The sequence below is a fragment of the Micrasema longulum genome, unplaced genomic scaffold (assembly GCF_059751315.1).
Source record: "Micrasema longulum isolate JH-2025_06_02 unplaced genomic scaffold, ASM5975131v1 h1tg000670l, whole genome shotgun sequence".
NCBI classification, from domain to species: Eukaryota; Metazoa; Arthropoda; class Insecta; order Trichoptera; family Brachycentridae; genus Micrasema; species Micrasema longulum.
The window spans coordinates 1,535-17,391 of NW_028277866.1; the positions used below are offsets into that span (position 1 = coordinate 1,535).

At 33.5% G+C, this 15,857-nt stretch overlaps 1 protein-coding gene across 1 annotated transcript; it reads right to left on the bottom strand.

The window, feature by feature from the left end:
* Positions 1-299: 299 nt before the first annotated feature.
* Positions 300-14,100, bottom strand: LOC148279771 (lipase 1-like; the record flags this gene model as incomplete). Its single annotated transcript, XM_088229429.1, has 6 exons — positions 300-442; positions 1,993-2,074; positions 4,964-5,119; positions 5,291-5,501; positions 12,535-12,646; positions 13,902-14,100. Coding segments are annotated over 6 exons (903 nt in total), but the record flags the coding sequence as incomplete, so codon positions are not given.
* Positions 14,101-15,857: the final 1,757 nt, after the last annotated feature.

The window sequence follows — 15,857 nt, forward strand, 5'->3', positions numbered from 1 at the left end:
TTTTGAAATTTTGCGATCGTCGGCAAAGAGAAGAATGTCTACTTTCTCAAATATCGACACAATGTCGTTAACAAACAAAGAAAACAGTATTGGTCCCAGGTGGGAGCCTTGGGGTACCCTACTAGATGCCTCAAACTGATACAAGTTGTAATCGAATACTTTTACTAAGATTTTCCTTGATAACAAGTAGCTTTTAAACCATTCCAAGATATTACCAGTAATTCCCAATGAACTAAGTTTGCGTGTTAAAATTGTATGAGAAACCTTGTCGAACGCTTTATAGATGTATATTAAGTTACCTCTGGTGTCGTCAAGAGATCATTCTTTCCGTAGAAGATGGCCGCTGGTGCTATGCTCGCTGTCAAGTTATACGGCGGAGGTGCGGCCTGGCCGTACACTTTCATGTTTTCTCTGGCCCCGTAGTCGTATGGAGACAGAACACCTGCATGAAATGCATTTCTTAAACATGTAACTAAAAAAACATTTGAATAGGCTTTTCCTTTCGCTTGATAAGTAAAACAATGTTAGTTTTGCCTTGTATTAGTTGATTATAGGCGAATTACGAACCCACCTACCACCCACGTATTAAAAAGTCTTCGAAGGGCTTCTTGTCGTTAGCTACATTTGTTACAAAGGAAATACTAAAATGTTTCAATTTAAATCAACTTTACGCAGTTTAAGGCTGTAGTCTGGTAAAACGCACGCAAAATGAGGGAATCATACGATTTTGCCATTTTAAAACGAATGTTTTTTTTTAAATCGCGCAATAATAAAAAAATATATATATAAATTAGATAAAAACAATACCCTTTAAAGGTATTTCTGTTGAAAAATATACTTGAAAGAATTTATGTTACTAAAATATAATTACTTTTAGATCGGCAGATTACGCCATTTAAAATTTAAACCAAACTTATGTTTCAGGGATCTCAATAAAGACTAAATATCGAACTAAAATTTGTTGCAATAATTTGAACATGAAAGTGGCCGAAGCAAAATTGTTTTTTTTTGTTTTTGAAAAGAAATACAAGCATTTTAAATAAAGTATATTTTCCTTTATTTCTACGTAAAATTATGCCTTCGGTAATACTTAAAAAAAAAATTATCGAAATATTTTTGTTGAACCCTTTTTTTATAGAATCGTATTCTCTTTTTTATTTTTAAAGAAGATAATTCTGGTTGTAATATTCAATTTATAACAATATCTTATCAACGTTTTTATGACCTTCATACCTACCCTTACCGGTACCGATTGATACAGGGTGTTCACTATACCCTGTCACATCCGAAACCACGATAATCAATATGAGTTAGAAGACATATTGGCACATTAAAATTAATTTTTAGAACGAATAAAATTTTTAAAAATAAAATATCAAAAAAGCAAATGGTTCCTTACTTCTGCAGGGGAGAAACGAGGATGGGGGGGGGGGGGGTGAATCTTATACACTGCCGACCGCGCGGCCACGCCTCCATCGCTTTTCCCCTGCAGAAGTAAGCAACCATTTGTTTTTTTTTAATAAAATATTTAAAAAAATTCTTTGTTTTAAATATTTTTTAAAATATGCTAATATGTCTTTTTGCCCATACTGATCATCGTGGTTTCCGATGTGACATATATCGATATACATATATATGCAGGTTTTTTCCAGTGAAGTATTCACGTAGAAAAAAAAGTTGCGTTAAATAATAAAATGAATATCGTCGGTCGGCATCTATTACCGCCAATCTATAATTTTAACGAACATGATATTTTTATGTTAGGGGATTTCTAACTCTTATTGAATGTTCCCTAATCATACGATATGCGTGGGACCAATAGGAGGCGGCTTTCTGAAGAAGAACAGTACCGTAGATCGGATCGATCGGAGTAAATGATGTGTTGGATTAGAATTTTTGTACGTTTCTGGGTATTCTACCATTTAAAAACAAAAAACAAACATACGGCCCTTATAAGGTGTAAAATATATTGTAGGTATTCACTAGTCTTACCTGTTACGGCTAACTGCGCGTAATGTTCAACTAGCCGAAGTGAAGCAGGTTGCATTTTGGCTACACACGTTGGTTGCTTACTCTAAAAATACAGTAAACAAAAGCGTCATTTAATAAATACATTTATACAAAATTATACCATATTTTATTGCATTATTTAAGATTATAAACTAGCATTAATCCAAAAACCTTTTTTCCATTAGCCATAATTTTAGCATACGTCTCACTCCTGTATTTTACTCACTATTTTTAATTTATTTTTATTTATTTAACACTTTATATACATATAAGGGCGGGCATATTGCCTCAAGACAATTTCTTCCTAACCTACCCAAACCTAATTAAGAAAATTACAAGTACATGGACATATTGAATCCTACAATTTTATACAAAAATTAAAAAACAAAGATTAAGACATTAAAAATATATAAAAAAAATTAACACTTAACTATGAAAAGAAGAGAGGGGATGGGAAGGAAAGAAGAAGGATAAAAAAATAACTTTAATATTTAGATAGTGACATTTTAATCTTGACTTAAATGTAAATAAAGAAGGAGCGTTTCTAACATTAGTGGGTAGATCATTCCACAATCGAGCAGCTACTACTGTGAAAAAAGAGGCAGGAAAATTAGAGCGATGAAAAGGTATTTTTTTATATTTTTTTATATTTAATTTATTTGGATAACCAACAGCTATAATTATCTCATATTTATATAACAAAACAAATAACAAATAAGCCAATTACAGGTTTTCACAAGTAGCATCACAGTAAGTTAAAAAAGATTCTCGAACATAAAATGAATAGTAATTAAATGTAAATTTTAAAGAAAAGAAAAGAAAAAATACTACGAGTTATTTCGAAAGCAAACGCCGTACGTCATTAAGATCATTTGCAAATAAATCTATGTTAAATGATTTATTTATTACATTAAAATTATTAAAAGTTCGCCATAAAAATGAATTGTGCCTATAATCAGAAGAAACAAGAGGTATGTGAAGAAGAGGGTTATTTCTTAAAACTTTGGAAGGAACATTGATAGAAAGTTTGCAAAGTAGTTCAGGACAGTCAATTGAACCAGAGGCAATTTTAAGTAAATAAATTATATCCGCTATTTCACGACGTTTTTGCAGAGGCAGTAGGTGATGTTTTTTACATATATGAATATACTGGTCAGATTTAAACTCAAGTTTCAACCGGAAACACATGAACTTTACGAATTTTTTTTTGAATATTTTCAATGCGTGATATCTGCACATTGTACATAGGGTTCCATATTTGTGATGCATATTCTATGTTGCTTCGCACTAATGTACAGTAAAGGATTTTAAGTGTCTTTGCCATAGTGAACGACGTAGAGCTACGCATAACAAAGCCAAGCGCACGCGATGACTTTTTTATGATGCTGTCAACATGGGCGTCAAAAAGTAATTTACTATCATGGAAGACAGCTAGATCCTTTACACATAATGAGCGTTGGAGGTTTTGACCCTTAAGCACATAGTTAGTGCGTAAAAAGTTTACTTTGCGACTAAATGTAATAACTGAACACTTAGAAGGATTAAGGTCCAAGCAGTTGGAGTTGCAGAATTAGTATTAAAAGGGTCTCTCGTTACTAGAACGAAGAGATAGTCCGTGTTGTTATAGGGGCTGGAAAAGCTCTCATGTAAACAGGCGAAGTGGGATTTTTAAAAATATTGTGAAGAAGTGATAGAATGTGAATCTTTCTTCTATGCCTGATACTGAGCCAGTGTAGTTGCGTGCGATATTCGGTTATGTGGTCGAATTTGCGAAGATCAAAGATATATAGAATTCAAACATTATGCAAACGTTCTAACTTTGTGTCTCACTGTGAGTTTCGAACTGCCGTTTAAACCGCTACAACTTAATTCCGCTCTCGCATAAAACCGTTCTCTAATTTTCTATAGTGCTAATTTAAAACAATTATCCCCACTACCCGGTCCAGTTCTTTTTTTTCGATTTTGCCGGTCCAGTTCTTTCGCGCACGCTGGTGATATTTGTTTTGTGTTTTAGTGTAATCTTTGAGTGTTTTTAGTGTCATCAAAAAACTTATTATCTCGCTTTCGCAAAAAAACCGTTCTTTAATTCTTTTAGTGCTAGTTTTAAACAATTTTCCCCCCTACCAGGTCCAGTTTTTTCTGCCGTTCACGCTGATGTTATTAGTTTTGTGTTTTAGGGTATTTTTTTTAGTGTTTTAAGTGATTTTAGTGTCTTCATAAAACTTATTATCAAGTGGTACACACCTCCGACAGCGGTTAAATGCAAAACCGACACTGCACGATCGCTGTTTTTGGGAAGGCCAACTAAACCAGCGGCAAAAATCTTTTTTTTTTAAGTTTAATGTGCAACTTGTGTTTTATATAACAGGTAGCGAAAAGACTATCCATTTTAAGTTGAATGTGCACATTGAACTTTAAAAAAATAGTCATTTGGCTAGGCATTCATAGTGATTCACAGTGGCGGTTTTGCATTTGACTCCCTCATACGAAGATTCCTTTTTTCATCATCTTTAATTTAGGTATTTTTGTTTTATTTGTCTTACTATCGAATATTCGTGTGTCTTTTTTCTCTTGCTTCTTATAGTTTGATAGCAGTATTTAGTATTAGATAAATAGTGTGATTGGTAAAGGATCTTCACCGACAAGCCATGCAAGTTGGCTTGGTGAGTCTTTTCACTAACAATATATTAGTCATGTATTTTGCGTACCTTTATTGTATCACAATATGTTTGTTTTAAATAAATACGTAGATAAAAATACATTATTAATTTAAATGTACCTACTGCATTACATTACGAAATTAATTATTTTGGTAGATGATTATTTTGTTACACATATAATTGCATATTAAAATACATATTTGAATGACTAACATTCCGCTTTTTCACGTAACATATTTATTATATTATTTTATACGTAGTCTAAATTCAATTTAGTTTAGTGCATAACGTACCCAATCCACTTGGCCATAGTCTTCTCCCAAGTATTTCATCATAAACATCATACAACTGTTTGGCTTCTGATTTTTGGGAATACACAACGCATTGAGATTGTGTTTAAACATTTTGCTGTCCACAAATTGATCCGTTTTTAATTTACGCGACATCCTCTGAAAATGTTAGGTATATAAATTAAATTAAATTAAATGTAATATAATTTATTCTATTTAAATAGCTGTACAAAATAAACAAAAATATTCATCCTGATTATTAAAATGTATTCTTTTCAAAAGTACTAACAAATTAATTACCCCTAATCCGCTTTTAATAAATGTGTTTGCCGATTCCCTAATGCCGGCGCCGAACGCGGGCACAGGAGCCAAGGCGGTGAAGGAAGCCACCCGGGCCGTCATCTCGGGTCGGGCACTGCACATGATGAAGTAGGAGGTGGTCCCCATACTAAAGCCGATGTAGTGCACGCGAGCGCTGCCCGTGACGTTCAGCACGGTTTCGATTATCGCGGGGAGGTCCAACCTGCCTTGCTCGTCCAATCTAAAAATTAATGCATTTGCATGTATTATGAATTTTTAAAATCAAAGCGTTGTAATACAAAAGCTTTTCGCCTTTAAAAATGAGGGTATTGTTATAATGCTCAAGAAAATCCCTTTTGCGGAACCAATTGTGGGTACTAAGCTTTCATAAACCTTTTTCATCAACATCTCGATCCCTCGGAATAACAAGATTCCATCTGACACTGGCATGGTATTATTTAATACAATTTGTGAACCTGTATTAAATACCTGGATGCAATTGAAACTTCCAACACATCCTAATTAATATAATATCCCGTAGATGGTAATAATAATGTTTGGATAATTTATATAACGCTATTTTTGTGAAAATCACCTCATGGGCGCTGTACAATAAATAAATATCCCAACACGTCTTGCTGCTACAGAGCGCATGGACAGTTGGGATTCTAGTTCCTCGTCTTCAATTATGATATATTAAAATTATGATATATATGAGCCAGATAACAGAACGTCTTGCAGCTACAGAGCGCATGGACAATAAGAAGTCTAGCCCCTATTTACATTTTTATTTTCATTTTTTTTATTTGACAATGAAGTTTAGAGGGCGTAAGTATAGCCTGTGAGCTCGCCAATACATGACAGATGACATTAACATAACCATAGAAAAACAGCAGTTGAGCTCTCAGAAGTAAAGCAACGTGAATGCAGCAATGCTTGAACTACATGTCAATAATATTCTAATAATAAATAATATTATTTGGCCATACGGAACTTTAAATCACACCTTGGTTTAATTACTAATAGTATTTTATCGGTTAGGTAGGTGTATTTAAAAAAAATGTTGCGTACCTGAAAAAAGCACAAATAATTATGTTTTTGTAAATGATGTCAGTAGCGACACTCAGAGAGTGGCTTTGTGACGTTTTGACATTTTTTATAAGAAATTCGTGGCGTAGCCGAAATACTGTTATAAAAACGAGGATGTTTTTGTTGATTGACGTTAGCAGGCGCTACCCAGGGGCGACTCTGTGACGTGAGAAATTATTTAAAAAAAGAGATTTATGGCGTAGCCGAAATATTGTAATTAAAACGAGGATGTTTTTGTTGATTGACGTTAGCAGGCGCTACCCAGGGGCGACTCCATGACGTGATGAAATTATTAATTTAAATATTTTTTTTCATTTTACATAGCGTAGCCGAGATAAGAAATTGCGTGGTGTTTCGAAATTTAACCGTGTAGGTAGCCACCTAGTTACAATATGATTTTTGTATTTGTATAACTCCTGTTTTATAATGTTTATGTATTTATCGCTATAAGAATCAAACTAAAGATAGTTTTTACTTTTAATCGCTATCCGTTTTTTAAATTATGTTTGTAACACTCAGTAATATTTATTTTTCAAGTATTCAATGTTATTTTTGCATTTTAATTAATATTGTTAATATGAAGCGTATTTTCATTTATTCGAATTTACTAGACTGTTTTTATTACAAAAAATAAAAATGCGTATTTCTCTATGTATTTTTCTGTTATAAACAATTTATTAAAATAATACACATCAAATTTCCATTGTCTGTTGATTTTATTTTCAATCTTCTTTTTTTTCGATGGTTAAAACTCTAGGAAATTCAAAGACAATAAAATTTTTACTGTCATATATTGGCGAGCTCACACGCTATACATAGCCCGTTTAGAGTTTAAGTGATATTTTAAAAACGAAATAAAAAGCAAATTTATAAATTAGAATTTAGATAACAACAAGTCTTGCAGCTACTGAGCGCATGGACGGTTGAAATTCTAGACCCCATTTACTAAATTTAGATATTTGATAGTTGATAACATTGAATGAAAAGAATGCATGGATGAAGCTTATAACAATTAGTGACATCAATAGCAGCGAGTATGAAAGAGCGAAAAGTAGTTATAAAGTATGCAAGAGGTTGGTTAAGAATGGAGTGAAAGAACGCAAAAAACGACTAAACGAAGAGGACGGTATAAAATTGTCCACTCATTTTCATGAAAACATAAAACTGTTTTGGAAAGAGGTGAAAAAGACAAAGAACTCCTCCGAAAGTGGAAACATAAAAGCGATAAAATCAAAAGATGGCCGAGTGCTAACGAATGGCGAAGGAGTGAAAGAGAGATGGATGGAATACTTTATGGAAGTATACGAAAGTACTGAAAGTGTCTCTGAGCAACAGCTTGGTTGTGCAGAGGAAGATACGAGTGATAATAGGTCATGTGAGATAAGCATGGTAGAAATAAAGAGTGCGCTGAAAAGTATGAAAAACGGAAAATCCGTTGGGTATGATAAGGTCGCTGTGGAATATCTGAAGAGTGGTGGCCAAATCGTGGGTACATGGCTGCACAGACTTTTCAATCTCTGCCTAAAGGAAGGACATACGCCTTTGGATTGGAGGAGGGCAGTTGTCATGCCCTTATATAAGGGAAAGGGATCTCGTGCGGAATGTGGAAACTATAGGGCCATCAGTCTTCTGAGTTCTGTCGGTAAACTGTATGGGAAAATTATAATCGAGAAAGTAAGAAAGGTGACGAAAGACAAAGTGTGGGACGTGCAAGGAGCCTTTATGAGTGGACGTGGATGCACGGATCAAATTTTTGCGCTGCGAATGCTAACGGAGAAGTTTTTGGCAAAAAGTCAAAAACTATTCTGCGCATTTGTCGATTTGCAAAAAGTGTATGATAAAGTAGATATAATGAAATTGTGGGGCGTGTTGGAAAAGTATGGAGTAAACAATAAACTTATACGTGCAGTATCGTCTCTCTATGAGGAGAGTTCAGCGTGTATAAGAGTTAATGGGGGATTTACATCTTGGTTTGCGATCTCAAAAGGCGTGAAACAGGGATGTGTAATGTCACCATGGTTGTTTAATCTATACATGGACAACTGTATGAAAGAGATAGAATGTATGGGTATTGAAGCAAAAATGGATAATTTTTCAGTAAGCTGCTTGTTGTATGCTGACGATGCAGTTCTGTTAGCAAGCAGCAAGGCTGATTTGCAGCAAATAGTCTCTAGAATGTATGATGTATGCCTGGAGAGCGAATTGGCGATGAACGAAAGTAAGTCAAAATTGATGGTATTTGAAAGGGATAGTGAGGTTACTGACTGCATAATAAATGTAAACAACGAATGTCTCGAGCAAGTAGAAGAATTTGTGTATCTGGGAAGCATGTTTTCAAGAAATGGAAGAGTAGAAAAAGATGTTGAAAGAAGAGTGAATGCAGGCAACAAAATGAACGGAGCACTAAGCACAGTAATTTCTAATAAAAATATGTCAATCGAAGCTAAACTGGCAGTGCACAACGGAGTTTTAGTCCCAACACTTATGTATGGAAGTGAAACATGGAACTGGCAGAGGAAGGATGAAAGCCGAGTGAACGCGGTTGAAATGCGATCTCTTAGACGAATGTGTGGGAAATCAATGTATGACAGGGTTACGAATGATGAAATCAGGCGAGAGTGTAAATCTGAGACAAGCATAAGTGATAAGATTAAGAAAGGGTCTCTGAGATGGTTTGGTCACGTAGAACGAATGGACGACGAGAGAATGGTAAAACAAGTATATATGGCAAAAATGAACGGCAACGTTAGACGAGGACGACCAAGGAAGACGTGGCATGATCAGATAAACCAAAATCTTAAGTCTGGTCATGTCAAAAGCAGACAGAACCGAAGGGCATGTATGACAAGATGTATGAATGTGGAAGAGGCTAGGATTGTATGCCAGGATAGACGTGTGCGGCGGTCCATTCTCTCTGCCTACCCCTACGGGGAAATGGCGTGATGGTAGTAGTAGTAGTAGTAGATAACATTGACATAATATGATAAAAATAATATGGTAGCTAACATCACAAAAAGTCTTGCAGCTTCAAAACGCACCGACAAATGGAATTTCAACAACATAAGAATGATTTTAAAAAGTTAATAATGAAAATAATTTAAGAAACGCAATAATAATACATTGAGCAAAGAACTAGTAAGTATGGCAATTAAGTGAACATGTAACAGCACAAAAAGTAAAATATAAAAAACTAAACAAAGATACCATTCCTTAACTTATTATTAAGGTTAACAAGACAATAGACAACATTATTTTTTTGGTATGTGTATTTTTGTACATACACAAATCTGGATTTCTCCCGAGGGGGAGTAGGTATATATTTTTTTATCAATATTCCTACAGAGATGAGGTAGAATTTTTTCAAATTCAGGATTATCGATATTCGAGCGAGAAAAAATATATATACCTACTCCCCCTCGGGAGAAATCCAGATTTGTGTATGTACAAAAATACACATACCAAAAAAATAATGTTGTGTAATAAGATCTGGTCAAAATATAAGTATAAATAAATTGCAGAATCATCTGCAGGCGATTACTAGTACTTAATTTAACTCGGAAGAGTCTTAAATACATAAAATAAAGTAATATGCTAATTAAAAATACTTAACTTCAATATCAATACATAGATGGTGCTCCAACACGCTAGTGAATGCTTTCTCATTTAATAAGATATATACAAGAATCAAAATGGTACCAGTGTCGATATTCGCTAATAAGCGGAATGGGGAATGTTGTAAAAAACGTAAAGTGGCCACTCAACCCAGCCAATGACAGGTCATAAGCCCTGTAAACGCTCGAATATCGATAATCCTGAATTTGAAAAAATTCTACCTCATCTCTGTAGGAATATTGATAGAAAAATAAAGACAATAGACGATATTCTCAAACTCGTCCCTGTTTTATTTTGGTGTGTAGTAAACAGGATCTATTGTCTTTTTCCTAGTAAATAACTGTAAAAACACTTGGTTCACATTCACATGGTGTTTTGTATGTAGAAGAAAAAAGGACTATTTTATTTTTATTTCATTTTATTAACATAAACGGCATATCTGCCTTTTACAAACATTTTTAATATTAACATATTTGGCTTAATATTTTTTTTTAAACACGAATTTCCTTATACCCAAGATTCATAAAAAAAATTAAACTAAAAATTATACATGATTTATATTTCAAAATTTAACCTAAAAAATATACAGTATATTCAGTAGATAATTTAAATAATAAAACATTCTACAGTAAAACAACAAAAAAATCATAAGTACTGTTTCACACAGCTAGGAAAAGTGAACAAAAAACTGTATATATATATATTATGAAATGCATGAATAAATAAATATAATTACCATTCATCATCATTGAAAAAGTTCAAAAGGTTTGTTCTATAGGAACAATACCCTACACTAAATATATCAGATACGTGGGAATAACTATTGTCGAGTTCATGAAGTCTATTTAATACGGCATTACGAGTTTACACTGTCCGTGAATTGTTGCTACAAAACGGTGGCACCTGTCTAGTCATTCTTCCAGGCACCCTGAAGTTGATGAGAGATAATAGATAATAGAGGTAATATTTCAAGTGAAATTGTTGCAATGGAACTCGGAATATCAAATCTTGTTATTCCAAGGGGTCGATCTATTATTGACTCTCATTTTAGTGTCTGTGCGCAGTCTTATTTGAAAATAGTACTAAAAATATAGTAAAGTTCTCGTGTTTTGTCTATTTGTTACGATTTATTTAGAATTTTATTATCAACGTCTATTCATTTGTTTCAGCTCTTTCTCTGGGTTAGTTGAGTGTTCCTTATAATTTGCAATGAGCTAAGTTAAGTACCACATACCAATTACCCCATTACGTTGTTTATTTAGTGAGTATATACTGATGTTATATATATATTAGAAAAGTCGCCAAATATTAGAAAAATCAAAGTCCAAAAATATTCTTAGGGACTATTGAAAAAGGTATCTCTATCAGCTAATGTTGCCGATTATTAAAGTTTAAGGCTTAAGTCCGGTAAAACGCACGAAAAATAGAAAATCTGCTGATTTTGCCATTTTAAATCGAATGTTTTTAAAAAATTGCGCAATAAAAAAAATAAATAACGTAAATTGGATAAAAACAATAATTTTTAAAGGTAATTCTATTAAAAAATATAATTAAAAGTTTTAGTCTACCGGTTCCCTTAGTCCGATTCCTTTGATCAATAATCAATATAGCCCGTTACACGATGTTCCATTGTAATGGTCACTTTTTACCTATTGAACTCACGCCCCTACCTTCATCCTCTCTCTCTTTTTTCAAATATTTCTCCCATAACAAATATTTGCATAACCTAATCAGTGCATGTAACGGTTGATTATTAAAATGCATGAGTTATTGGTTTTATATTTTTGTGCAACAACTATGGTGAAGGTAATATTGAAGTTTTTTGTTGATAAAACTCCATAGTTAATGATTATGATAAAATTATAAATAAACTTATCAATTAAACTTCTTGGTTTAGTTTTACTTTTTAAAAAAAAAAATATTTGCTACTAAAATAACATAATTAACATAAAATTAAATATCAAAATGAATAACTTCATTCCATTAACAATGTATTATCTAAGTATGTATCTTAAAATATTTCGTCATTCATCTATAGGTATGTAAACTTCCTTGTCAAAAATCAAGTATTGTGCTAACTTTATCTGTTAAAATGTGTATTTCCCACTCTGTTGTATTTCGCCATGTGTTCTTTTCCCAGCTTTTAAATAATAAAAGCTTAATCCTAATTTCGGTCCAAAAACTCCCAAAAATGAACTGTTTCGCAAACTAGTTTTAAATATTTATGTTTTCTGTCCCCTGTTAAAATTGATCTTATCTCCAAAATATGTTAAGAATAGTATAAAAACTGTAAATGTTGTAAGCAATTCACCAGTCTTGAAGATGCCTACATGAAAGCGCTCGTTGGTCAAAATAATAAAAAGTAAAACTAAACCAATAAGTTTCATTGATAAGTTTATTTATAATTTTATCATAATCATTAACTATGGTGCAGGTGTACAGTGAGTTTTGCACGTTGGTTTAATTGGTGTCCTGATGACGAGACGGATACGCCTCGAAACCGGTAGATATAGAAAAGTCGATAAGTGGTTATCTACAAATATTTAATAACATTTAGGAAATTATTATCTTACCCGAAATTCCAAAAGGCTGACGACTTTTTGCTGAGTGTTTTGTGAGATGTATACACGATTCCCCGAAAATTACCAATCCATACATCATAACCCTCATTGGCCAAGAGGTATCCTGAAACACAGTCATAGGGGTTGCTATATCACAATAATACCGTCTCTGCTTTCACTGTCTTGTTCCTCCTGTGTTTGTCACCGGGAATTCACTGGCTAAATATTTTCTCACAATAATTATCTACATTACAAATTTTTGTCATGATCGTAGAAAAATGAAATTTAATCTTGCATTTTTTGCACATCCGTCGTTGTTCTACGATCACGATAATTTAATTAGACACATAAATCGTATTTTGTACGCGCAATGAATTTGTGAAATGGACTACTCATTTTTTAAGCACGTTTTTAACACTTTGCGTCATAGGTTTAATATTTAACTCATTATGCATTATTTTATGAATATTTGTTTTTTACATATTCTATGATCAAATATTAAAATAACATTTAGAACATTACACAATATTTACAATAATTTACTTTTTAAGATCCACAAACAACTAATGTTGTTGGTAAACATTCAAAAACAAACTTTCTTATACACAAAAAAACATCATCTTTCCATTTTTTTGTAAATGCATTTTCCTCGAATGCGACCCTGGTAGATCGATGAATAAAACATTTATGCTCCTTACTTGTTTTTACATATTAGATTGAAGATTTTAATATCTAAGAACACGCACAGCGCAAAGATCTATATTTCTCTGGAAACCGCACGTAAATCGGTTAAGCCGTTTAGGAGGAGTTTAGTGACACGTACAGAGGAATTATATATAAAGATAATAATGACTTTTTCGTTAGTACTGGCTACGTTATAGTTAGTCTTCTTTTTTATTTTGTTTTAGTACTATAAGGCCCTTTTCACACATGCCACTCAAATCCACCCGGCCCGGTAACTTTACCGCGTTCATCCTACAAACGCGTACACAGCGTGTCACCTTTTGTTGGCCAGGAGGCCAAATCACGGTGGTTAAATACAACATCTAACAGACTTATCTCACTGGGTATCGATCTCTAAACTCCCGTGCGTGAGGCAAACCTCTAAGCTTTGCTGAAAAAAAAAAGATAACTGGGAATGTTGTTTTTTTTGTTCTTTTTATTTTTATTGCCTATGTGTCCATACAACGTTCAAATGCACAAGTGAAATTTATTGGTGGAAGTTCATTATATGATAATTTATAAAATAAAATGTGTTAAATTGTACCAATAACCGATTTTATTGCTCTCGCGCCATATTCAGACTGGTAAAGTTTTTACAAAGTTTAGATTATAGGTACATAGGCTGTTCAATTTCTCCGTCAATGGTCTTCACATACCGAGACTTCTGTCCTTTCCCATTCTTATAAACTCTTCGGAGCTGCCGGTGATGCCGTGCATCATGAGCACGGGGGCAGCACGACGCGCAGCCACGCCTAGCCGGCGCAAGCGGTGCACGCCGAGCACGTAGCCGTCTACCGTGTTAGCTGCGTGCTTTTCCACAGAGTACTCGGGACCTTCGCGCGCCACCAGCTCTTGCTGTAAATAAAACCACATATAATTTTTCTAATCATCCTTTAATTGCTCCGTCTTTCAATAATCTATATATGTATATATATAAGGCAATGTTCGAATGGTTGTCCTCGACGGACTTGATAACTACCGGACTGATTTACGTGCGGTTTTCAGATAAATGTACATATTTGCCGCGAGAAGGTTTATAGCTCATAAAATATTCAATTTATTAAGTTCAAAAAAAGTTACGAGCGTAAATGTTTTTATTTATTCATCACCAGGGTTGCATTCGCCGAGAATGCGGATACAAAAAAAAAGGATGAAGGTTATTTTTTTGTGTATAAAAAAGCTGTTTTTTTAATGTTTACAAACAAAATTCGTTTTTTTATGGACCCCAGTCAGATTATTTCATTGCAGTCCTTCTATATAATATAACTTCTATTAAATACTTCTATTAATATAACTTCTACCTATTTATTTCTTTTTACGGGATTTTATGTTATACCAAAATAATATCAACTAACATTTTATACATTTTTGAAAATCGCATTCCTGACTTAAGTGCATCCCTGAGCAGAGTTTGACATTCGCTAAAAGAATTTTTTTTTGAAAATAATGAATTATTTTTAGATTTGGAATTCAATCATAAACAAGTACCTACTTACTAATGAAAAGTTACAACATCTTTTTTACGTTTATCCGAACGGTTTTTACTAAAAAAAAAATAAGTAAAGTTTTGTAGGTATACTTAATTATGTTTAACCTTAAGAGGAAACGCGGTCCGACTGTTCTTCATACAAACGGATTCACGTATTTTCTCTCTGAATTATGGCTGGCATTAGAGAAATGTTTTTTTTCAATAACAACAACAACAACAAACTTTCACGCCGTTTCCCCGTAAGGGTAGGGAGAGAGGAACGCCACATCACTCTATCTTTGCATTCAGATTTCGCTTCCTCTACATTCATAAATCTTCTCATGCACGCCCGCCGATTATTCCGACTTTTGCCATATCCTTTATCAAGTATTTGTAGGATTTGGTCATGCCATATCTTTCTCGGTCTTCCTCTATTTCTGCATCCATGAACATTCGCATTGTAAATATTTTTAGCCGTTCTTTCGTTGTCCATTCGCTCTCCACGTCCAAACCAGCGCAGAGGTCTTTTTTACACATTATAGATATTTACAATTGGCGTGCCATTATACTGTTTCGTTTTTTAAAAAAAGGTTTATTATGGGAACTTGAACCATTTAAACCCGTAAAAAAGCACAGTTTTATCTGCTGTCTTCGGGCGCACGGCGCACGGTATACAAATATAACCATTTAAAAAAAAACGTAAAACATACCAATACAGAAAATTTTATTCTTATACTTGACATAAAAAAGTATTTTAAAAAGCGGTTCAGTTTTGAGGTGCGGAAAGCGGTAGAGCGAAACGTCGATTTGGTCTATTCTAACAAAAAGTTTGACATGCAGTTGTCTTTTTCACACAGTATCGGGGAGGGGGGAGGCATCTGCAAGACAGGAAAACAATGTTCGAACACCTATTTATCAAAATTCTCTATCCTCACAATTTATCCAAACCGAAACACAAAAATAATCATGTATACGTACATATCTAATTTGGACTAAATACAATAATCGATATCAATCTTTCTATTGTGTTCATTTAATTTATTTAGCAGGAACTCAAATTTAGCAATAGCGAAGCATTGCCGGGTTCAGCTCGTACTTTATATTATACGAGAGTTAAATGATATGGTCCACCCCTGACCTATTT